This window comes from Alligator mississippiensis, chromosome 8, assembly GCF_030867095.1.
Source record: "Alligator mississippiensis isolate rAllMis1 chromosome 8, rAllMis1, whole genome shotgun sequence".
In the NCBI taxonomy this organism is placed as follows: domain Eukaryota; kingdom Metazoa; phylum Chordata; order Crocodylia; family Alligatoridae; genus Alligator; species Alligator mississippiensis.
The window spans coordinates 68,349,494-68,375,579 of NC_081831.1; the positions used below are offsets into that span (position 1 = coordinate 68,349,494).

The following is a 26,086-nucleotide window of genomic DNA, read 5'->3' on the forward strand; positions in this document are numbered from 1 at the left end:
CTGCACGATCACATCAGCAGCAATTGGAAGTTGCCACTGCCATTGCCACTGCCGCTGTGTGGGGCAGCTGCCCTAGGCACCTGTTGGTCATTACGCCTCTGTATTTAGGAATGATATCTGCTCAAGAAACTGAGTAGAGCAACCTATGTCTAGGTCACTGCAATCACACTTGCTACTTAGGGAGGAACTGGATCTACTAGTTGTGTTTCTGGCTCATATAAACTATGGACTGACACCATGGCTGAATCGGCTAGCTTTGCTGATATGGGAAGGTGGAATGTGTCTTATTTTCTGGTGTTTATTTTCATTGAAAAGTTGCCTATGCTTCCCATTTATTATACCCTTGTTAGACAATTTACTAGGTAAGGCATAAACTGAATCTTAAGAGAAGCATCCCTATTAGTTTCTGAGGAAGCTAGAATGTTTGACAAAGAGCTGCAAAAGTGCTTCTTTCTTTCAGTCCTAGAAGTCCTTGAGAATCTTTATTGAGCAGATTAAGCAAGTGGACAATGTGTTAAACTGTAGCTGTATTGGTCAACAGGCAAAAGGAATTTGAACCTGTGGCAGAGGTGATATCTTTTATTAGACCAACTAGATATTTGCAAAAAAAACCCCAACTTTATTTGCAAGCTTTCGGGGACACGCACCCTTTTTCAGGCATAGGAGAATGCAAAGATTGTAAAATTTATTCTAGGTGGAAATGAAAATTTATATTTCACAGGAGAGCTGAAGGTGTTGTAAGATCTCCTGGTTGGAATAGTTCATTTTGTGTAAATTAGGGTCAGATAAAAATTAGAACAGTCTTTTTACTTTTACATCCTGTTTGCCACCAGGCAACTTCAAATTATATTTCCTTCTGATTCCTTGTGCCTATAGACCAATACGTCTACAACCTGTATCCCTGAAACATGAAAGATATTGAATTTAGCCATTATTTTAACTGAAAACTTCACAATTTTACAAAAAGGAAGCAAAATTGACCACCTGGAAACCTGAAGGCTGATGCCTTGCTCCTGCCTCTTGTTTTAGCTAAATTTGCATTTTTGCAGAGCTCTGAAGCACCTCAACACAAGTAATTCCTTCCCAAGAGAGCATTCCATCTCCCCACTCTCCTGTGAAATGTGAAACATCATAACCTGAAAGAAACATGATTCTACATCCTGCTTGCCACCACAACTTTGAGGTAAAAAGAGTAGGAGTCATTTTACAATCTTTGTGTTCTCCTATGCCTAAAGAAGAGTGACTGTGCCTGAAAGCTTGCAAATAAAGAATTTTTTTTGCAAATATCTAGTTGGGCATGTCTGCTACAAGTTCTGATTCCTCAAACTGCACAGGGCACTTATCCTGATTTGAAAGCATTTGTGGAATAAGTCTAACTTGCCAGGTACCTATAGTATTGTGATTTATTTTTGCAAATGACCTAAGATAACTTGTCACATAACATCTTCCATGACCATCAGGGTTCTTTAGTCAGGGATGAACAGTTATTTTGACTGGAGGTCCACTTAATGAGTTTAGGTGAGCTGTCGAGAGCCATGCGCATAAAGTCTTTCAAAAGAGATCATTTTAACAAATTATAGATTTAAAAAAAAATTGTATACTAAAAATCAAACATACTATAACATTTTTAATTTTATTTCAAAAAATAATTTTTATCCTGATTTTACTTGTGGTTCTGGGGTTTTTTTTGGTTTTTGGGGGTTTTTGGGGTTTTTTTTTTTTTCCAGTAGCATATATAGAGGCGATTGCATAATAGCTCAAAATAAAGACTTACTCTTGTATACTGTGTGGGTGGGGGGAAATAAGTATGTATGTATGGGGTGCTGTCCATGTGCTAGGTCCTGGGAGCCGGCCAGGGGTGAGGGGAGGGAGCAGGAGATATAGGCAGTAGAGCTTGCCTGGGCAGTGCAGTGCAGGTACAAATGGGGGTCAGCCGCCATCCAGCCTGCGGCTGCCCCTTTGGTGCTCGGCATGGGGCCAAAATCCACCTGGGGCAGCCCGTGCCATGCTTTCACTTGCACTGCCACAGTCCCAGCCCTGGCCAGCGTGCAGAGCTTCCCAGCAGGACTGCTTCTGGTGTGATTGTAGCCCCCGCGGGTACTGCTCTGCTCCCCGACCAGCAGCTACTCCTCCTCCTGCCCCTGACATGTCACTGAGCATCAGGTAATGCTAGAAAGCAATGACAGCCGTGGAGATGTGCACTAGGTATGACACACCTAGCCAGGCCACGGAGAAGCTGCAGCTGGGTGGTTTCTGCCTCAGTGCGTGGAGCTTCAGTTCCTGCCAAGCTGGAGCTAGATCTCTGGGGCTGAAGCCCCATGTGCTGGGGTAGGAGCTGCCTAGCTGCAGCTTTCCCCCGCTTCCCCCCCATGGGTGTCTGGTACTGAGTGTGTGTCTCAATGGCCACTGTTGCTTCCCAGCATTACCTGCTGCCCAGAGCAGCACAGTAAGGGCAGGAGGAGGAGCTATTGGTGGAGAGGGGATCTGCCCTGGGAGCAGCCTGGACAGAAACCTGTGTGTGCAGTCCAGGGCCAGGGCAGTGTGGGTGTGGGCAAGAGCAGTTGGGGCTTGGCCCCATGTGGAGTGCTGCAGGGGCAGCCATGGGCTAGATCCAGTCAGTTGGTGGTGCCTGACTGCAGGCCAGATCCAATCAGTTGGTGGACCAGATCCAGCCCTCGGGCTGTATTTTTGTCCACCTCTGTTAAGCTGACATTTGCTGGAGATGAACAGTTTTTTTTGTTTTGTTTTTTGGGGGGCAGGGGTTGGGAGGGGGTCATACTAAGGATGACAGTAAAAGTTTCAGCTGTATTTTGACTTGGATAAAGGCAATCTGGGAATGTCTAATCTGACTCCAGGCTGCACCAAAAAGGACCTCAGTGAAGCATGGCAGACATGTTCTGTGCACACTGAACCCTAAAACAGGTGCATCTGCCCATAGAGCAATGCTGGGTGTTGCATTAATTATGTTGGAAGATAGTGCGAATAGTCCCAATGTTCACATCATGGGTTGTAATTATTATGGGAGATCTGTTTTGTTTTCCTTGTATGTAGTAGTAGCATCCTGAGAAATGCAAATAAAGATAATTTAAAATTAAGTAATAAGTAGTAGAGCTTTCATATGATGCTAATTCTCTGCTAAGTGCCAAGACGTGCAGAATTTCATGGAAGTTTTACTTGGTACAACATATTCATTTTTTAGTATAGAACAAAGAAACATTTATATGCAGAATATTTTCTGGATGTTAAAGATAACCAAGTGTTGAAAATGTGGCATTTCATTTGGCACTTGGATAATGAAAGATTAAGAATTTCTTCAAAACAACAACCCACAGGACTTCAGCTGGCTGCCTCTGTAACGTAGTGTAGAAGCTATTTGGGTCACGTCCCTTTTGACATCCATGCATGGAGCAGCCACCATGTGTGGTGCAGGGAACCTTTTTTCCCCATATTTCCCTAAACAAGGCCACCTGTATTGCTAACCTTTGCATTCCATGAACTTTAGAACTGGGGGTATCTAGCACTAGCAAGGGTGAAGTCTCCAAAAGGTTTTAGTGTGGTGTCATAGCCACTTTATTTTATACACAAACACAACTTTATGGCTATGAGGCTAGCCCCTTCTCCAGTCTGTCACCAGTAGATAGCAGCAGAAGAGGCAAGCACTGAAGCTTATGGATTTTCCAAGGTGCCTGAAAAGAAAATTTACCTGATTCCTGTTAGTTTTTACAAGGGTCATATTCATCAAGGTAGGTAAGCATGCACCTGTTTAACTTCAGGCATGGCACCAATCCTACTAAGTGCTTTGCTGAACTGGGGCCAGAGCTTTTAGTTTAAGTAGTAAAAATTGAAATGACTTTTGTGAGTTTGTACTGCAGCTCACTGGGAAAGCACAGGATATTTTAGAGCCACTGAAGTGCAGGCCTGATCTATGCTACATAGTTTTGCTGGCAAAACATGAACTCTTCTGGCAAAGCTGCGAAGTGTATCCACTCGCAGTTCCTCTGTGGTAAGAGAGTTCCTTCCATTTGTTGGTAAAGCTGCACCCACTCTGGAAGAGGAAGGGCTTCTGCCACCATGGAAAGCCACCAGAAGGAGCATGTAGACACACCTGTGCTGCAGCCCCCTTAACAACTGATGCCTCCCTAGGTTACACTGTGCAGCTGCTGCAGTGGAGCTGAGGAGAGTGGTCAGGAGCTGCACAAGTGAGGATGTGCTCTGGGGCTGGTCTGCTGCCAGAATGTTTGGAACACAGACAAGTCCTTAGTCTAGTTACTGAGGGCATTTGCACTGAAAGTACCTCTGCAACAGCAAAACCCTTCTTTCTGCTGTCAGAATTCAACCACCTTTGCTAGGTGGAGTTAAGGCTTCTGTGGAGAGCTGGAAGAAGGTGCCTGTAGACACTCCTGTGCCTTCTGCCAGCTGCTGCAGTCTGTTCAGCTTTTCTGATGGTACCAACAGACCTCTAAGTTTTGGTTCCTAGGGGTCTGACACTGACCCCTTCATGCTGGAATTGGGTTCCAGGGGCCGGCATTTCTCCTTTATGTCTCTGCTTGCATCAGGATTGATGCCTACCAGCCTGATGCCATCTCAATGCTAGGATGGGGCCTGGCGCCACACCACCCTGCCCTGCGCACTGGGGTTAGGCGCTGCATCCAGTGTACAGGGACCCCTGCAAACTAGATGACACAATAGGCCAGAGGTTGAGCAGCCCTGATCTAGACTTGTTTAAGACAGTACAGCCTTGGCTTCCTATCCATGCCTGAGTAGAGTGACCTTGTAGGTGACATTTATAGAATCACAGAAGAGTAGGGTTAGAAGGGACTGCAGGAGGTCATCTAGTTCAGCCCCCTGTCTTGATGCAGCTGTGTGGATTAGGGACACATTTATTTTTTACCGTTACAGGATGTCACCAAGCTTAGCAAAGTGTATCTTGCAAACATGTTGAAATCCTCCAATGGAAGGTGCTGTGCCCAAGGAAAGGATTGTGAGTTGCATTGTGGGCTTTTACAAAGCTGCCTGAACAGCTAAAGATTTACATTTTGTTTCCAAAAGGGAAGGGTATGGGGAAATGGGCGTCCTTCAGGGATTCTAATCAGTTTTAAAAAAGAAAGCAAACTGTGATGTATGAGTTTTCTTTGGTATTTTGCCCTTCAGTTTCTGCCTGAAAACAAACCAGTTGGGAGCATATTTGAAACTTATTACATAGAGGATGTGTTTTTTCCGATGCGGGTCAGAATTTTGTGCATGGGAAACTTAACCAAGCTTAGGACTATAAACTGAGCATTTTGGCTCTTTATACTTGAGAGTTGTCCAGCCATCTATTTTGGTCATTCCAGGCATCTAATGCCAATTTTTTTAATACTAGATACACAAGATAATAAACAATCAAGGAATTATGATAGTAAAATGTTCCTGGTCCTAGAAACTGTTACTCTGTCAAGCTAATATGACTCATTTTGTGGTCCTTTGTCACAAGAAAACAGGGCAATTCTTCTGTTTCAGAGAAGTTGAAAAGACCACAACATGTCAGCATGCTTTTGACACTGGATTCCTATCTGAAGTCTCTGGGTTTATCTTGTGAATCATGTGCAGGTGTTTGTACACCTAATAGTGCTTATATTGCAGCACCCTTAAGAGGGATCTCATGACACCCTAGAGTTGCAAAGCACTGGCTTAGGGACTGTTTTGCATTGGTACTTAAGGCCATCTTGGGAGTACATAGATTCATAGATGTTCGGGTCGGAAGGGACCTCAATAGATCATCGAGTCCGACCCCCTGCATAGGCAGGAAAGAGTGCTGGGTCTAGATGACCCCAGCTAGATGCTTATCTAAATTCCTCTTGAAGACCCCCAGGGTAGGGGAGAGCACCACCTCCCTTGGGAGCCCGTTCCAGACCTTGGCCACTCGAACTGTGAAGAAGTTCTTCCTAATGTCCAATCTAAATCTGCTCTCTGCTAGCTTGCGGCCATTATTTCTTGTAACCCCCGGGGGCGCCTTGGTGAATAAAACCTCACCAATTCCCTTCTGTGCCCCCGTGATGAACTTATAGGCAGCCACAAGGTCGCCTCTCAACCTTCTCTTGCGGAGGCTGAAAAGGTCCATGTTCTCTAGTCTCTCCTCGTAGGGCTTGGTCTGCAAGCCCGTAACCATACGAGTGGCCCTTCTCTGGACTCTCTCCAGGTTATCCACATCTCTCATGAAGTGCGGTGCCCAGAATTGCACGCAGTACTCCAACTGCGGTCTGACCAGCGCCCTATAGAGGGAAAGCATCACCTCCTTGGATCTATTTGTCATGCATCTGCTGATGCACGATAAAGTGCCATTAGCTTTTCTGATGGCTTCGTCACACTGCCAACTCATGTTCATCTTGGAGTCCCCTAGGACTCCAAGATCCCTTTCCACTTCTGTGCCACCCAGCAGGTCATTCCCTAGGCTGTAGGTATGCTGGACATTTTTCCTCCCTAGGTGCAGCACTTTGCATTTCTCCTTGTTGGACTGCATTCTGTTGTTTTCTGCCCACTTGTCCAACCTGTCCAGGTCTGCTTGCAGCTGTTCCCTGCCCTCCGACGTGTCCACTTCTCCCTATAGCTTTGTGTCATCCGCAAACTTGGACAGAGTACATTTCACTCCCTCGTCCAAGTCGCCGATGAAGACATTAAAGAGTATCGGTCCAAGGACTGACACCCTGTGGGACCCCACTGCCCACACCCTTCCAGGTTGAAACCGACACATCCACCACAACTCTCTGGGTGCGACCCTCTAGCCAATTAGCCACCCGTCGGACTGTGTAGTCATCCAAGTCACAGCCTCTTAACTTGTTCACCAGTATGGGGTGGGATACTGTATCGAAGGCCTTACTGAAGTCTAAGTATACGACATCCACCCTTACTCCTGTGTCCAGGCTTTTCATAACCTGGTCATAAAAAGAGACTAGATTAGTCAGGCACGATCTGCCTGCTACGAACCCGTGCTGGTTTTCCCTCAGCATAATTTGTCCTGCCGGGCTCTCGCAAATGTGAGCCTTGATAATTTTTTTCAAAGATTTTGCCAAGGATGGAGGTGAGACTAACTGACCTATAGTTGCCCGGGTCCTCCTTCCTCCCCTTCTTGAAAATGGGGACCACATTGGCCCTTTTCCAGTCCTCCGGGACTTTGCCCATGCGCCACGAACGTTCAAATATTCCCACCAGTGACTTTGCAATAATGTCGGCCAGTGCCTTCAGCACCCTCGGATGGAGCTCATCCGGGCCTGCCGACTTAAAGGCATCCAGTTCTTCCAAGTGACTCTACACCATCTCAGGGTCTACGCATGGAAGTCTGGCGCCTTGCTGCTGCCTCTCTACAATCCCAGTGAGAGACTTGTCGTGCCCCTCGCTTAGGAACACTGAGGCAACGAACTCGTTGAGGAGTTCAGCCTTGTCCCCCCTGTCCGTCACCAATTATTTCTGCCCGTTTAGCAGGGGTCCTATTCCTCCCTGGGCCTTCTTTTTGCTCCCTATATATCTAAAAAAACAATTTCTTGTTGTCCTTTACTTGGGATGCCATCCTCAGCTCCATGGTAGCTTTGGCCCGTCTAACTGCCTCCCTACAAGCGCGAGCAGAGGAGGTATATTCATCTTTGGTGATGTCTCCCTGTTTCCACTTTTTATGTGCTCCCCTTTTGGCCCTTAGGCTGCCCTGGATTTCTCTGGTCAGCCAGGGAAGCCTCCTGGCCCCTTTCCCTCTTTTGCCTCGCTCGGGGATCGTCTTGCTTTGTGCCTGAAGGATCGTTTCCTTAAGGCACAGCCACCCTTCTTGGGCTCCCATCCCTTCAAAACTCCTACTCTGCAGTGCATCCTTGACTAATCGCCTGAGTTCATTGAGATCAGCTTTTCAAAAGTCTAGCACTTTCACCCTACTAGTTACCTTACCCACTCGACGTCTTATGTTGAATTCTATTATTAGGTGATCACTGTCCCCCAAATGGCTACCGATCTAGAGGTCCCCTACCATGTCATCCCCCATTGTCAATACCAGATCCAGTATGGCATTCCCCCTAGTGGGACCATGTACCTCCTGTGTCAGGTGGAGGTCCTGTACACAGGTTAGAAACCTGCGTGAGCGATGGGACCTTGCCGTCTGCGTCTCCCAGCAGATGTCTGGGTAGTTTAGGTCCCCCATGACTACCGCCTCTTTAGCTTTTATGGTCTCCGAGAGCTGCCTCAGGAGCCCTGAATCTGTTTCTTCCCCTTGGTGTGGGGGTCTGTAGCAGACCCCTACCACTAAATTCCTTTCTCCTTGCCCCCCATGTAGCCTAACCCACAATCCTTCTACTTCCTCATCCTTCGATTCCGTCTTGATGAGGGTTGATGTATGTTGCTCATTGACATAGAGCGCAACCCCTCCCCCTTAGCTGCACTGTAAACCTTTTACTATTTCATCTTTTGTCAGATGCTGGGAGGCTTGTCACAGGCATGCTGTGTGTGTAATGTACCAGCATCCTGTATATGAGTGAAAGTAATGTTGCCTAAACAAAGAGTATCAGCAATGTTGAAGGACTTACTGCTGCTCCCAACTATAGAGGTTCTTCCTCAGCTCAGGTGGTAAAGGCCTAGGTTCTGAGTGCTGGAGATTAATAGTGTTCATCTTGACTCCCCACATTTGTATGGCTTCATATGTGACAGGGAACCTTTAGTGCCTGTCACTTTAAGGGCCTGAGCAGCCTGCAGGTGACTGCAGTGCCAATCAGGAGTGTTGCATGAACAGCAGGAGGCTGTCTGATTGGGGGAGGGCCTAGCTGCTAGAGAATAAGAGCACACCCTAAGCAGTAGAGCCAGCAGTTGCTGCAGGGAGCCAGAGGGATAACATCACCCAGCTGGACCTGCTGCTTCCAGAACGCCAGGAGGGTCAGGGGAAGAACTATGGAGATGGAGGAGGTTCTTGGTCCTGAGGCATGACCTGAAACTACACCCTGCTAGGGTTGGGTGGTATGGTGGGGTTGCTTGTATTAGGGCAGCTTCCAGGGAATGCCACACCTGTGGCTCCCTGGTGAAGGGCGAGTCTGGGGTGCCAGAAAGCCTCAGTCACCACTGCCTTGCGGGTACCCCATGGAGGGGAAAAGCTAGGGAAACACACCCTGACAGAAAAGTACAGGGTTCCAGGCCCACTGAGTGGGGCCTAGGGTGGAACCCAGGCCCATTGAGTGGCACCTGAGGCAGGGTCCAGGCATGTCAACAGACACCAGAGTCCTGAGTGATGTAGGCTGAGAGTGGGGTCCAGACAGTCTATGGACACCTGAGATTCACAGGGCATAAGGCCCCATAGTCGCAGTGAGGGGGCAGAATTGTGGCCCCAGTGAGGGGGCGTATTGCGAGTAGCAGGCCACATAGAGTAGGGCATGCACGGGGGGCCTGAAGGGCTGTGCATGGCGGCGTAGAGTAGGGACCCGGATAGGCAGGCATGAAGGGCTTTGCAGGGGTACTCAGAGTAGGGTCTGAGTGAGGGGTCTGAAGGACTGCACATAGGCTGGCCCCAATAATTCAATAACACAAGCTCCAGTGAGGGGGCATGTGATCAAGGTAATTGTCCAGACATGTGAGGCCTAGTTTAGGCCAGAGGCCGAGTGCAGCCCAGCAATGGGGCCGGGGGAATAATACTGGATAGTGATTTTTTGGATGCCGTCTGTGAGGCATGGGACACAATAAAAGGGAGGTTCAGAGCAGCGTATAGCACCCTAAGCATCAGGACATACAATGGACAGCCTCCTGCATTGTTACATCTGGTATCATTACATCAAGGCATGGCAGGTTGTCATGACCCAAAGGGTATGATTTTGTGTGTGCTTCGGCACTGCAGAATTATTTCCCGCCACATGGAGCTTTCTTTGCACGGTGCAATTCTCAGTTGCATAGAGAAAACCCCGGTGCAAAGGAGTTCCCGCCACCTGTATGTAAATTTGTGTCCCATTATTGGCTGTTTCTAAATTATTCCCATGTGGCGGCTAGCGATTGGCTTGCTAGCCATATAAGAGGCTTGAGCAGTTTCTGCCCAAGTTGGAGGACTTCACATCCATCTCGTGAAGAACTCTAAGTGCGCTGTGGAGCCTAACAAACTCTGCGTGTGCCTTAGAGGAGGATACAGGGGCCTGATCAATCTCTAGCCTCTCCCCGTCGCTGCACGATCCCTCAATGTACCCTACCCTGCGCGCTTGTGGAGAGTCACCTTTCGGACTCTCATTTTGGTCGGTCCACGGAGCCTAGCAAACTCCATGAGTGGTATCCAGAGCTCTGTTCGTGTTCATTTAGCGGAGCCTAGCAAACTCCGCTCATGTGTCTTCAGTGGAGCCTAGCAAACTCCACGTGTGTGTTTTTTTTTTTGTAACTGCAACTCAAGAACGTTTTCCTGCCTGCACTGCGACCACCTACAGTGTAAGTAAAATAATCTTTAATCAACCTCTACGTGTCAGTGCCTAATTCTAGTTCGCCGTGCCGACCCTTTCCCCGGCCCATGTGCCCGGGCTGCTGGCCACAGCCCCTTGGCCCTGACACAGGTGAGGCAGGGCAGACTGTCCTAGAGAAGCTGACATTGTGACTGGCCTCGACAGCCTCCTGTCACATCATATAATACTTGTGTTTTGTATACATATGGAGATCTGTTACAGCAGGACACCTGGTAACCTCCCAAAACAGGAGGGTGGGAAACACTTTCCTCTGGCTTCTTCCCACATTCCCAGGCTCTGCTACACTTTAGCTGTTGCTGAGCCCTTGGTGTTTCACAAGATAAACTCCAGATCTTTAGGAAACATCTCTCTTTCCTATTAGCTATAGTTTTTGGATGTTATCCCAAGACGCGTTTCCTGCCCTTATTCACACAAATGCTATATTGTTCCTGTAAGCATTTTTGCTACTTATAAGGTCTACTGCAGAGCATTACGATTTAATCAGTTGTCACAATAACTTTTTTTGCTTACATGTTGAGTATTTCCAAACTGGACTTTTAACTCTCATGGGATTTGTTCATTTGGAGGAGGGGATATCTGCAGAACATCCCATAGGACCTTTTCAAGTCTTGCATTAAGGAAAATGAAATCTGGCCTTTTAGACGGGCGCAGTTCCACCAGCCACCTTCTAGTGTTGTCATGCCCCCGTCATTCCCTGACCAAAGTAAAATAAAAATGAATGCATGTCCCTTGGAAGAAGACATTATTCTACTTTGGGAAGATAACATATTATGAGGTCGTAGTGAGTTCTGTTTTTCTCTTTTCTTGAATGTATATATCATTACTAATGAATGTTTGCAAAATGCTCTGAGTCCAGTAGATGATGGATACTCTGTATGCATGAAGTATATTTTAATGATGTTAAACTACTTCCCCACAGTTTTCTGACTCTTATGTTTTGGTTCCCCCTCTACTGCATCAATGTCTCAATTTGAAAAGTAGGATAGAGGAAGTCAGGTAGGTGTTTCAGTATTACTTGTGCTTCTTTGTTATGGTCAATAACTTTCTAAAGGGAACCTATCTTTGGCCATGGAAATAGAGGAAAATATGAAAAAACAATGATACTTGACAAATGATACTTTTCCTTCCTCCAGTTGCTTCCCTTCCCAGATAACAGGCTAACCAACTAGTTTCTACCCAGAAATGCATAGGCTAGGGACAGGAGTTGCACACAAACTGGTTTAAGTAATCAAAAACTGGTTTAAACCTGTAGCAGAATAGAAGTTCAGTGCACATACACCAGTTGCAGCTATTCTGAAACTGATTTAAGATAAATCTGGTTGAATATGGTAACAGACTTAACTGATTTAGGTCAAACTGGTTTATAAAACTTCTGTCCTAGACCCCTTCCGGGTTCAAGTTAAATCAGTCCCCAACATTTTGCAATCCTGAGCTGGGCTGTGCTGTCTGCTCCAGAGAGCAGGGCTGGCCCCGCCTCTCTGCTCTCTAGCTGGAGCAGTGAGGGCTGGCTAACGGGCTGGCTCACTGCCCCCTGCCCCCCCCCCCCCCCCCAACCCTGGCTGGGATCTGGGGCCAGGGAGGGGCCTTAAATTTCCCTTCCCTTGAGTATGGAGCTCCACTGCCCTGCCTAACTTGCTTAGTGTGGGCTGTGACTGAACTAAAAATCCCAGAGGCACCTGGAAGCAGAAAGAGGAAGTGATGAGCAATCCTACAGAGTCCTGCTGCTATCATTGGGGACTGCAAATCCCAGAGATCTCAGGGGAAGCAGGAAGAGGAAATGAATGCACAACCCATGCTAGCTACATGCCAGAGAGCCATGCTCTGGCATCCCCAGGCTTGAGCCACTGCAGGAATGTGGCTGCATTTCCTGAATCAAAAGTGAATGTCTGTTCATTTGCTAATTGATTCAAACTTTGCAGCTTAGACTAACCTGCAAAGGCTGAATCAATTCAGCCTTGGGCTTTTTGACTGTCTGTACTTAGACCTAGAAACTTATATGACCAGTATCATCATCATAATAGGAGCTTGATGGCACCTGTTTCTATGATTGATTTCTATAGTTGTTTCTCCATGGATCATGAGGCTGTTGGGTGTTTGGTCACTGTTGTGCTAACATTAGCCATGGATTTTCCTGTTTGGGATTTTCACATAGCAGGCTGTCATCTTCCACCCCATTTCTATGATTAAACTAAGTGATGAGGGAGAGAGAATGGCAAGAAAAGATTAGGTTTTGGAAACTGATAAATATCCAAGTGTACCAGCTGCTGAGGATCTGATCTTGATTTTAGAAGGCCTAGTCAAGTAAGCACAGATTGCAGAATCCTGAATTAAAGTGAAATAGTAGCTTTAATGTTGCTACCCTTGTTGTACCTAACAAGATTGTTCTCCATTCTGAAAACAGATTAATATTGATGCTAAGACTGTTCTTTATGCATGTGAACTGTCCCTGAAGTACTCTAGTTGAAGTGTTGCTAGATTTAGTGCTCTGTTGAAAATTACATCTCTCTAGCCCTAAGGGACTAAAAGTCGCAATATAACCAGTAACAAAGCTATGCTGGGATGCATTGGCGACATGTCCGGGGGTGCACGCGCACCCCTTGAGACTGGCGGTGCACTCCCTGCAATCGGCAGACGTAGCTGGTGACGTCTGCGGGCAGTCACCCCTTGTTGCTGACACCGCGGGCAGCATCTGCGGGCAGTTGCCACTGGCTACTGCCGACTGCCAGTGGCATCTGCGGGTGGTTGCCAACTGCCAGTCAGTACTCGCCATCCCCTCCTCTCCCTTCCGATGCCACCTGCAAGAGCTCACTGCTGCCGTGCCACCAACACGGCTGCCACCACCTGCAGGTGGTCACCTTGCCCCCAGCCTCCAGGATGAGCTTCATGAATATTGTCAATTGTATGAAGTGTCTTGAAATTCCTTCATCAGCAATTTGGAAAATTTAAACCCAGATTTGTTGTTTCACTCCCTCTTTCATTCATATAACATCCCAGCAAACCAATATTGGCTCTTAAATCTCTTGGGAAGATCTAAGACCAAAATATGTCTTCCCAGTGTCTTCTACATTAGAGCAGAGGTTCCCAACTGCTGGGCCGCTAAGGGTTGGCTACCAGTCTGCAGGAGGGTTGGCTGGCATACCAGAAGTGATCGGCATACTGTGGACTGGAAGCCAACCCTCTTTTTATAGGGTTGGAAAAAGGATTAGCTGTGGGTCCACAATATGCCAGTCACTTCCAGTCCGTGGTCTAAAAAGGTTGGGAACCACTGCTTTAGAGCCATCCAAAGGGGAAGGGTGAGGCTGAAACTGTGCTATTTTCATTGCATGCTTCCCTCTAAGGGTAGGGAATTGCCTCCTTGAACATCTCTGGAGAAGAAAAAGGTCTTTTAAACAGTAGGATGTGTATCCATGCAGGACTTCTGAATACCTCCCAAAGCAGCAAGCTATTCATGCTTCTCCTTGATGTCCTGCCCTCCTATGACAGCCTGGCTCACTTGGAAGCTGTGCTACCATTGCTGGGCATAAATCCACACTCCTAAGGACAGACAGAAGCCTTGGTCCTGCCAGTATTACCACTGGTGTGTAAGTGCAGCTCTTCCAATGGTTGCTCTCGTAGCACCTCCTCTCGTGGAGTCCCAACCACATACCAGCATAGTGCTATTCTAGAAAGGTGCTGCTTACCCTCCTCTTCACAATTTAGATGTTTTTATCTTTTTGCACAGTTCTTTCAGAACATGTTTGTTCTCCAGGCAGAAGAATGTTTTCCTAGACAGAGGAGACAATACAATACATCTGACCCATCTCTTCTATGCACTGGAAGTATCACGTGCTGAAATCAGAACAGATCCAGTATCACCACTGACTGCTTCTCCTGTTTCTGCAGGATCTGGATTAACCTCACTTATTATGCACCTAAACTGACCACACTTGAGCATGGTGTCTGCATAGACTCCTGTTGCTTGGTTTTCTTTATAAAGACAACACCCACTCTCTAGACAACACCCACCACTGGCCAAATTCTGTTGCCCTACTTCAACTTATCTGTGATGGAAATTTGGTTTTATGAGTCTCAGTTCTCTGTGTCTTGATTAGAGAAACTGGCTATGCTTTGTGCTGCCAGCCCTGCTTTTACGTGCTCTTAAGCACCTTTCTAAACTCTCCTCAGCAATTTTGGTACAGGAAGGCTGCCAGGAGAAACCTGGCAGCAAATGCTATAGTGCTGCTTCTGACATCTTGCTCTTAGCTACATAGAGAACGTGCCTGTGCCTGTTACTTGGGAATCTGAATCGCTCAGTCTGTCTTAAAAGGATGTAGCTGAAGTACCTCAGTACTGTCATTTAATATTTAGAAAGAAAGATCTTATCCTTGAATAAGGAAAACTTAGTGCAACTGATGCAGCAAAGGTAAAAGTCTAAACATTAGTCTAGAAGTGGCAACTGGATGACTAAAATCCAGTTATAAAAGAAAACTATTAAACAAGGTTTTATATGAGAAATAAGACCTAGATTCTCCTTTTCCTTGAGTCTTGCACATAAATATTTTTCAGTTTCTGCAAAAGGGCTGGGGAAAGGGTCATAGTAGGAAAACAGATCACCTTTGAATTGGGATTCTCTTCTACTTTTGACTAGGAAGTAGATCGGGCTCTGTTATGTCTGGTAGAAAATCAGACTTGAAGGAAACTATTCAAATGCAAAAAAAAAAAAAAGTTTGTCAAATGCATAAGTGCATTTATGGTATGGTCGCAGGGGTAATGCAAGTCATTCTAGGAAGGGAGCTGATGAGAGAAAAATATGTACTTGGATAATGAGGGAACAGACCTATAAACCTATACTCGTTAAAAAAACCCTATACCTATAAACAGACCTATACTCATTTAAAAAACAAAACAAAAACAACAAACCCTCTTGTTCAATGTGTTTTGGTGGAATTAGGAGTCTCGTTATTTTTCTTCCCAAATGTCTGTATTTATAGCTTTCGGAAGATGCCAAGTATGCATCTCATCTTTCAACAATCTGTTTTAATTGCAGTGTGTGCTGTACCTGCTCACCTTTCATCTACCCACTTTGGAATCTACCCTGTTATTCTCCTCCTTTTGGTCTGAATCCTTTCAAATATAATGTTTTTAATAATAAACATGTTTAGAGATGCTATCTATCACCACACCTCCCCTTTCTTGGTGTGAAATTGTTTAGTTCTGAAAGGGAGTCTCAGGACAAAGTATAGGAACAAAAATAGGTTTATTCAGCAAAGGAAAATAATTAATAATAAATAATTTGAACATAAGACATCCTAGGCAGGGAATTTGATTGGAGATTGTAACATGCCTGGGATGGTAAGTCAGGATGTCAAAAGCCTTTCCAACAGGTACAGCATTTCTTCAGCTGTGTGGGATGTGCATTAATACAAAATTAGATGCATTACATGATAGATTTACTGCTTTTACTGGGCTTCCCAGATGTAGATCAGATGCATACAGACAAGTAGTTACAAAGTTCTGCTGGTAGCAGGCATCATTTTAGCCAAAGTTCTTATTTCAGCAGAGCTTTGACAGAATTTAACTTGGAACCCTTTTCAGCAGCAACTTTATGTAATTGTTGCTGGCAGAATTAGAAAGCATTTAATAAAGCAATAATGGTCTGAATCATTATATTGCACAATGATCATTAAACCTATTTGTAATGTAGGGTGGAGCTTAACTGAAAGAACGTAGCCTGAGGAGAGTGAAACATGCATGTGTGAAGAGATTGAGAAGTTGGAACAGCATCTCTAAAATGACTACCTTTTTATAAACCATTTCTAGCATGAATTGTGATGTTTTGTGAAACTTGACAGATTGACTGAATTGGTAACAGATGCTGCGGTATAATGTACTTTTCCCATACTATATAGTACACTGCACTGTTCTTGTCACTTCTGCCAGAGTTGAGAGCAACAGCTTTCAAAGAAACTTCAGAAGTTACTCAAGTGATCCGAATGCAATTCCAGATAGGACCGAGAGTCCTAAGTCTTCCTGCCAATTTTAATAATTTTTACATCTACTTTTTTTCTTTTTACCTCTTTTTAGGTATGCCTGAAAGAGATGTAGTAGCCTTGTTGCTCTTCGTGTAGTAACTGGCTCATGTGCTTTGGACTCTTTCACATACTCCCTATAACAGAGACTTAAGGCCCACTCATTTCTATAGAGTTAATAGCAGAAGGCTCTTGCTCCTTTTGCTCTTAGAGAGGAACAACAAGTGGCAACTTCTGAATAGACCATCTTTCAGGTGGAAATGCGGTATCTATGTATTAGTATTCTTGGCTCATCCCAGGTGGTATTAAAACTAGTAAATGCCCCTCTTTACAACAGGGACAAGTAGAAAAGAAAGTTGCGGGGGTGGTACCACATAACACAGGAGGTGTCTATCTAGGTACTTAATGGGCTCTCTCCATCACTGTACCATCAATCTTACTGATTTATTTATTTATTTATTTATTTATTGGGGGGGGGGGTAACAGTTTCAAAACTTAGTCACATAGTCCCTGTGACAAGACCGGGCCAGGACAGGACCAGGTGTGACCATGACAACCCCGGTGGCTGTATGGCTCCTGCCCAGCTCAATCACTAAGCTACCTGCCCTTGATTCCTTGCCTGCCATGCCTTGTTTTTATCAAGAGATTAAAGAAGGGCCTTAGAACAAGCCCTAATCGGTTCTAGTCACCAGCAGGTCCCTCTTAGACTGCTGGTCTCAATTCTGCCCTTAAGTAGAGAGGGCCCTCTTGGGACCCAACATGCCCCAGGGTACCTGTAGACTTAAGGACTAATTACATGGCTCTCACCATCCCTGTGCCTTGCAGACGTTACCATCTGATTAATCCAATCCATCTCCTTTATAGGGGTTGTGGCCCTCTTGGCCTCTGCTCCTTGGGTCTTACTGGGTCTTTTAGCTTAGGCCTACTGTGCTGGACCTGGCATCTGGGCTCCAGCCTCTGCCTTGCTCCCGGGCACTGGGGCTGCTCTGGCCCCAAGCTCTGCCCTTCTCTGGGTTCTGGGGCCTCTGGCCTCAAGCTCTGGCTTTGCTCCTGGGCCTCTGATCCTCTCTCATCTGTTCCTGGGCTCCAGCTTTGCTCCCAGGCCTCTGGCTGTGCCTTGAGCCTGGCTCCTGTCAGGACTCAAGGCAGTCACCTGCCTCTTAGACAATAATGGGACCTCCAGATCCACCCCTCAGTCACATCCAAACCACCAGTGAAAGCAGTAAGTTGTATCCTGCTGCCTTAGCGAGTCTTCCCCTTACCCAAGGTTGTGTTCTTTCCTAAAGCAGTAGTGTTATTCAGCCAGTCCTTAGTGACAGCAGGGTCACCCCAGCATCCCCCTGCAGTCTTCTTGGCCAGGAACTCTTAATCCTGTGGCTTGCAGGGATAGACTCCCTGGTTTGGATCAACCCCAGGCTTATGTGTCATCTTTAGGCACAGCATGGTCACAGTCCATCCTCAGCAAGCAGCTCCCTGCAGGGCTCCTTTCCCTTCAGCTTCCAGAGCTAGAGTGTTTGCTGTGGTTCTGGCCAGGGTTTATATGCCCGAAGTGAGCTCTGGAGCCTATTGCTTCAGAGTTTTTTGTTCCTAGGTACACATTCAAATGGCACACCCAGGAGCAAGTAACTGGAGTTTGTTCATGTGCAGCACATAGAGCCTGGCCAGAGCAGTCCTGGGCTGCTCTGACCAGAGCAATGTGCTGCACAGGGGGCTAGCTGTGGCACAAGGGTGCTTCGTCACAAGGCTAGCCAGCAGGGAGCCCATGCACTGAAGTACCCTTGTGCCCTAGCCAGCCAGGCAGCATCTATACATGCACTGCTGTGCATGAAAAAGCTATGGAGCAGGCTAGTACTTGTACTTACAAGTACTAGGCTTCTCTGGAGCTTATTATTTTCATAAAATAAGGGTGCACATGTAGATGTGGAGACATTACTTATGAGCTAATTAGTCAGCTCCACAGTAAACTCTTGTGTAGGCATACCTGGTAACAGGAACCCTAGGTTCCCTGTTGCTGTCCCCACATGACTAAGGGTACAGAAGCTTCTCTGTTTATACCAACCATACAGTTGGTCCAGTAAAAGATCCAAGACACAAGAGTTCTTGTGGCTGGTATATCTCCTGGACCATCACAACAATAACATGACCTCAATTCCATGTGGCTAAAGGAGTCTTAGGCCCACTGAAGATCTACAAGTAACTTGTATTTAGGTTGAATAAAACGTTCAATGTGGATGATGAAGAGTTACTATTTGCAAAAGTCAAATTCTCTTAGGCCAAGATCTATCTTGTACAGCTGGCAATAGACACCACACTCCAATTTTGTTTTTTAAAACAGGCTTTAAATATAGTCCAAAACTGAAACAGGATATCAGGGCAATAAGAGAAACACCACTGGAGGCATAGATGTATTTTAGAATGTCATCCAGGCTTTCTTGCTAGAAAGTTGCCTTTGAGCAAATGACTTATTTTGGGGGAAAAAAGCACCAAGTTGTTATATTGGTCTAGCAGGAAAAACTGTGTATAGTTTAATGAATAAAAAATTCCAAATCAGCCTTTGTTCCCTTACCTAGAGGAGCAGAGCAGGCTAAAGACTTCCAGGGAACCTGAAACAAACCAAAATAGGACAACTGGCAACAAAATAAGTACTGAGAGCTTCAGAGGAATGGCATCTCATGGTACAATGTAGGAAGGATGTGTGCCCTCCATCTCTTCTGACTTTATGAAGAAAACTCCTCACTGATTATGGTACAGGGAGGCTGCATGACTTGAAGTATGGACTAAGAGTGGAGATATTTGACCTGGGTTCCTGTTTGATTTTGGTCAAATCACTTTGTCTCTCTCTTCCTGCTCACCCTTCCTGTATCTCACCCAGACTGAGAGCAGTCCTTACAGTTTTATACAATGAGAATCATAATGGGGTCCCAGTGTCAACTGGAGCCCCTAGGCACCCCATAATGCAAATATGTAATAAAGATAGCTTTTTTTCATTAGGATCAGGAGTTGAAGTACTGTGGAACACAAATCCCTAATCATGGTCTTGGCTGACCAAAGCTGGCCTCAGTACTGAAGAGCAGGTACTCTGTTTACATATTCCGAAAATTCATTAGAGGTGTACTTGGTTTTAGAAATTCTTTAGAATTAAAATTCTTTAGAAACTTTCTTCTGATTTACTTCGATCAATAAACTTAGCCCTGTCTGAATGAACAAAGAGACCTCTGCAGCATGGCAAACTATGTATGTTATCTGCATAAACCTAAAACCGTATTAAGAGTTCATTTTTTTTCTTTATAAGCTGCATATTATTAAGTTAAAAATGTACTACTTCATTCTCTCCTTACCTAAAATAATAAAGTAGTTTTGGTACAAATTGGGAACCTTTCCATGAAACTCCTTGTGTGGATGGTACTCGGCTTCATGCTGCAAGTCAGAAAAATGTAGTAATAAGCTTAATGTTGACATGAAGAAAAGATGTTAATTTAAAAAAAAAACAAAAAAAAACAAAATCTCAGCCTGTTTTTTTTATAACAAAGACTCTTTATTCTCATGGTCGGAGTAGATTCCAGATATGCATGCCACTTAGGCAAGGAATAGATAAGGAAACTTCCTGTCTTTGAGAATTGCATGTGCATATAATCAGATATTGCAGTCACACTTTTTACCTGTGCACATCCAAAACAGGAATGCGTTGTCTTGCTTTTATTCTGTTACTCAAATTCTGCAGATTTTTCTTGGATCCGCTCAGAGCCCACTGATATCACATGAAAGATCCCAGGCATGGATCTTGATTGCAGAACACATACAGATCTCTTATTGACTTCTGTGAGAACAGGATCAGGCACCTAATGCTTAATCCTAGTAGCTTTCTGAAGCTGACATAACCTCCTGTCTACAGTAATAAATGTTTATCATGGGCTAATAATGTATACATTGAAGTGAAAATAAATTTGTTAGTAATAAACACATTCTTATAAAGGAACTTCAAGTAGTTTTGGCTAACAATTTAGGTTTAATAAGGGAAAAAATACTTCTCCTCCTCTCCCCCCCCCCCCCCCAATTTTATTTTATTTTTTTTTATTTTTTTTTTGGTGCTGGCATATCCATCGAGTCCCCTACCCAGCAGCACTGAAATAAGTACTGTGCGGGCCGAGCCCCGATCCCACCTTCGTCGCCATGTGCGGCGGTGATTCTGATCCCATCCTCGTCGCTGGGGGCGAGCCAGGCCCGTCTTTGCGCACGCGAGCTGTGGCCAGCAGCCCGGGCACGCGGGGTTGGAGAGAACCGGCGGTGCAGTTTGCTACGTGCGAGCTAGAATTAGTTACGGAGGCGTAATGGTTGATTGAAAAGATTGTTTACTTACACCCAAAGATGGTATTGGTGTAGGCTGGACAGGTTTCCAGGCACAGCTCCCGCTTAGATCCTCGCTAGAGGAACACGAGAAATTCGATTGCTCCCACAGAGTTGTTCAGGCTCCGTGGGTCCGGTTCAAGGTTCGAAAGGTTCCCCGGAGTTGCTTAGGCTCCGCAGGTCCGAAGTTACAGGAAAGGGATACGTCTGGGATTGTGATAGGCGATGGGGAGAGGCTAGAAGCGAAAGCTCCGTAGGTTCGGTTCTATTGCCTCTATTGCCTGCTTAGGGGAGGCGCATTGGGTCCACGAGGGTCCGCAGCGCTTGGAGATCTTCACACAGAATCTCTCTCTCTTTCTCCCTCCTCCGGCTTGGGCGAAAACTACCCAAGCCTTTTGTACAGCTAGCAAGCCAATCACTAGCTGCCACGTGTGCCTGCATTTGGAATTGGCCAATAATATGGCGCGAATCTGAATACAAATGGCGGGAACTCCTTTGCAGCATGTATCACTCATATGCAAAAGAAATGCACCCTGCAAAGGAGCTGTAATTTGACGGGAAATCCCCCGTTGCACCAGAGTTCTCTCTCGCAGCAGAGAACTCTACCGTGCAAAGAAAGCGACAAATAGCGGGCAAATAATTTAGCGGTGCCGAAGCGCGCACACAAACAAAAATCACAACTTTGGGTTGTGACATCCCCCCCTTGCTGAGAGCATAGCTAAATTATGCCATACTCTTCCGAGCAATCTAGAAGTTTGTCGTGGTCATCAAACGAGTAAACAAGCCATCAAACAAATACACAAACATAAAGTTCGCTGTCCTGGGATCAAGTTACATAACCATCAAGAAATAATAACCAACATAAACACATAATCTGATTCATAACAAAATTGCACGATCAGGGCTTCAGTGGGCATCGAGGCGAGGTCATACATCTCCTCACTTTTCTCGGTGATGTCGTCTCTCTTAAGGCTCCTCTTTGCCATACGCTCTGAATTCCGGATCTGTAAACAGAAAACTCTCAAAACAGATTAATGACCTTATTCAACAAACTTAAACAATTTTAAACGATTTTCATGGCTTAATTAGACGAAATCGTTGAAGATTCATCATCTGGTTCTTCCAAATAATGGAAACCTAACTCATAAGCTAACTGCCATTGGCCTGCGTCCCCTAAAATCCGAAGCTGCCGCTTGTTAAGTCTGGAATGCTGTAGGAGAAATCCAAACATGTATCGCTCCTCTAGGGTTCTTGGTGGCAGTGGTGGGAGATTGGATCCACGTCGTCTGGTGTCTTGAGGCCTGGTCGGGTGTTGACAGTCCCGATCAAAAGACAGTCTTGGCTCCATCAGGATACGCAGTCTTGGCAACTGGCAAAGAAGATTACTCTCTAATCACGTTTAAATTCCATGGCCATAAGATCTAGCCATGAAATTATAGTTTCATCAGATTCCATCTCAGATTCTTTATACCACTGTTGTAAATCTGTCCAAACACGAATGCGACTGAATCTTGTGCATCAGTTGCTTGATTGACCGTGGCTGTAGGGCAAGCTGCTTTTTCGGGAGTTGATGTTGTCATAGGCTGAACTGCTGCCGCGGGGGTTACTGCTGCTGTCGTTGCTTCAGGCAGGAGGGGCGGATGCTCTCCTCCGCTTGACTCTTTCCTTCGTCGGCAGGAAGACGTGGTTGGCAGAGACGACGCTACGTCGCTAGGCGGGGTTGCCGGCGACGACGCTGCATCGATGGGTAGAGTCGCTGACCGAACTCTCGCGGGTTCGTTAGAAGCTCCACCCTTCTTTTCCAGTTCTTCCACGCGGTCTCCCTCTTGCTCGGCGCCATCTTGGACTGGCGTTTCAGGCTCCTTTTTCTCAGCCGCTGCTTTGACCGATTGAATCACCATCTGCAGCTGGGTTTTCAAACTTAAATTATTTTGCATTAGGTTCATTATAGTACGAATAGTTGCACTACCTTCTCCCCCCTTGTCGTACCGCAAGGCCACTCTTTCATCCGCGGGGCGTTCCTCCGTCTCCAGATCTTCGTGGAGCTCGGATGGAAGCTCGCGACCCCGTAATCTAGACATAATCATCCCCGGGGGAAACGGGCCGATTGGCTCCGGTTCTTCACTCTCCCAAGCATATCGTAGGCATCGGGCACACTCCCGGGTGAAAGTCGGGTTCATTTCGCCCGCCGGGTTGGGTTCGGCGAGGGACACAGTATCGAGGGGCCTAAACAGGACCCGCTCATCTCTCATTATACACCCGAACGCCGCAGGGAGCAAGTACACTTCCCTCTCTCTCGGGGCTCTGTCTTCAGAGATTCCCTCTTCTCCCTTTAGCGACAGATGACCGCTTACAAATCTTTCACCCGTTCCGCCCACCTGGTGGTAAGCGATATGTATCTCTAATTCTTCAAAGCTTTTCACTTGGCGTTGGTTATCGCGCCAAGGGCAGTTCCGAACCAACTCTAACTCTAGCGTATTCTCTCCTGATCCCAACCTCGTCGCCATGTGCGAGCCGAGCCCCGATCCCACTTTCGTCGCCATGTGCGGCGGCGATTCCGATCCCATCCTCGTCGCCATCTGCGAGCCGGGGGCGAGCCGGGCCCGTCTTCGCGCACGCGGGCTGTGGCCAGCAGCCCGGGCACGCGGGGTTGGAGAGAACCGGCGACGTGGTTTGCTACGCGCGAGCTAGAATTAGTTACGGAGGCGTAATGGTTGATTGAAAAGATTGTTTACTTACACCCAAAGATGGTATTGGTGTAGGCTGGACAGGTTTCCAGGCACAGCTCCCGCTTAGATCCTCGCTAGAGGAACACGAGAAATTCGATTGCTCCCACAGAGTTGTTCAGGCTCCGCGGGTCCAGTTCGAGGTTCGAAAGGTTCCCCGGAGTTGCTTAGGCTCCGCGGGTCCGAAGTTACAGGAAAGGGATACATCTGGGATTGCAATCGGCGATGGGGAGAGGCTAGAAGCGAAAGCTCCGTAGGTTCGGTTCTATTGCCTCTATTGCCTGCTTAGGGGAGGCGCGTTGGGTCCACGAGGGTCCACAGCGCTTGGAGATCTTCACACAGAATCTCTCTCTCTTCCTCCCTCCTCCGGCTTGGGCGGAAACTACCCAAGCCTTTTGTACAGCTAGCAAGCCAATCGCTAGCCGCCACGTGTGCCTACATTTGGAATTGGCCAATAATATGGCGCGAATCCGAATACAAATGGCGGGAACTCCTTTGCAGCGTGTATCACTCGCATGCAAAAGAAATACACCCTGCAAAGGAGCTGTAATTTGGTGGGAAATCCCCCGTTGCACCAGAGTTCTCTCTCGCAGCAGAGAACTCTACCGTGCAAAGAAAGCGACAAATAGCGGGAAAATAATTTAGCGGTGCCGAAGCGCGCACACAAACAAAAATCACAACTTTGGGTTGTGACAAGTACAAGACAGCCAGGAGTGGTAATAGGGTCTGGGTACTGTAGTATCCGTGCCAAAGTGAGACAGTACAGGAAAGCGGCAAACAGATTGAATGGGAGAAAATGAAGTAGGACCGAATTGTCCCCCTCAATGAGGGAAAAACGGCACAAGAGATGAGAAATTCTTTCTGCCGTATTAGTCTATACAAGTGGCTTTGATTGGGGTGATTATTCCTCCTACAAGCCACACACAAGGAATTTTGCTGAGGTTTGACCCTGGAAAAAAACACTGGAGCTGGGGCACTGTGACCTTGTACAACTTCCCAGCCTTCTTGTGGCATGTGCTATGTCTTTATGGACTTTCTTCAAATATCCTTTGAGGAGAGCTAAATCGTCATGGCAGAGATATTGGCCAGATTTATGTTAGCAACTTCAGTGTAAATTTCAGAAAACATGCACTACTATGAAGAGAGGCTGAGGTCCAGTTTCACTCATTTGTGAAGTCCAGTCCTTGCAGAGCTGGGAGAGGGAGGGAGTCAGAAGGCATGATGCCACAGAACTGGATCTTCTGTTTCTTTCTGCATTGTCCAGCCCAATCCAGTGGACCTACGTCCTTTCTGTACCCAGAAGTCTAGGTGATGAGCTAGCTCTAGGTTTTATGATTTCTTTCTTTTTTGGATAATCCCAGGTGGTGGTAGTAACAGAGGCATGGAGTTCTCTCTCTCATCCTGTCCCCCAGAAATATTAAATGTGAGTGAGTCAGTACCCACAAACAAGATGCACTGGCTTTAGTTGCCTCTTCAGGTCAACTTGGTGATTATATGGTTTGTTCTGTGGCATCTGTTTACCTACCACAGTTCTTGTGAATGTGTAATTTGTTAGGATTAAACTGCAATCTTGCCAGACAGTTAGCAAACTCCAAGCTGTGGTCTGACCTGCTATGTCTTAGTAGAAGAACTCCCATTTTAAGAGGAACCTATATCGTGGAGTGTTGAGTGCTTTCAATGGCTTTTGTGGTTTGTGAGAGCTGAGGGCATTTAGCACCTTTTAAATGATGCACTTTGGTCTGTTTACTATTGAATCTGCTAGATATTGCAAAAATATACCCTGAAGAGATCTAATAGGACTGGGTACCTTATTCAGATGGTCTCCAGACCAGTGCTGAGCATTCCTTTGTCACCTCTGAAGTCAAAAAGAATATAAGGTGTTCAAGGGCCATACAAAGAGATGAGAGGTTGCAGGAAGAGGACTGCTGCAAGGACTACACAACTTACAATTTAAAAAATGTTGTTCTGTTTGTTTTGTTTCCCTTTTAAGTTTAATTTACCATCTTAATGTACTTGTAGCTTCCCACCACTATTTGAATACAAAATAAGCCATATTGTCATTTGAAATTTTAAATACTTAATAATAGATTGCACTTATTAATGTCTTTCATCTGCAGATCTCTGAGTGCTTTGCAAACATCCTTTAACTACACCTTGTCACATCCCACGTGGTCCATAAATGGTACTGTGCCCATTTTTCAAATGGGAGAAAAAACTGTCCAAGATTGCAGAACAGGCCAGTGCCAGGTACAGCACCCAGGAAGCTTGACTCCAAGTTCTCTGCTCTAATCACAAGAAAAAAACCCTCTTGTTACCAGGTGGAACATCCAGGAAATGCAAAATGCTTACATTCCTTCACTATACATGTTGTTTAATTTGTAGGCTGCAAGGCCCTCTTCAGACTAAAAGATATGTGTACAGCCAGGCCTTGGAGCCCTGGAAAGCTTGGGCCTTTAACCAATAAGACACTTTAACTTGTATAGTTTCATGTCTTCATTCTACTGCAGTTTCTTTCATGTGCTAGCATGATACTGTGAATATTGCAAAGGGTGGTTGGCTGGCTTTTATCTTT

At 46.1% G+C, this 26,086-nt stretch overlaps 1 protein-coding gene across 3 annotated transcripts in view; it reads left to right on the plus strand.

Moving 5' to 3' along the window:
• The window catches only part of COL4A6 (collagen type IV alpha 6 chain), a 186,752-nt gene that overhangs the window by 5,354 nt on the left and 155,312 nt on the right, over positions 1-26,086 (plus strand). The window contains exon 3 of one of the 3 annotated variants that reach the window (XM_019487795.2): positions 1,050-1,183. The exons of the other annotated variants lie outside the window; for them this stretch is intronic. Coding sequence (XP_019343340.1) covers positions 1,148-1,183 — 36 coding nt within the window. The 5' untranslated portion in view covers positions 1,050-1,147. The remainder of the gene's footprint in view (positions 1-1,049; positions 1,184-26,086) is intronic. 3 annotated transcript variants of the gene reach the window in all.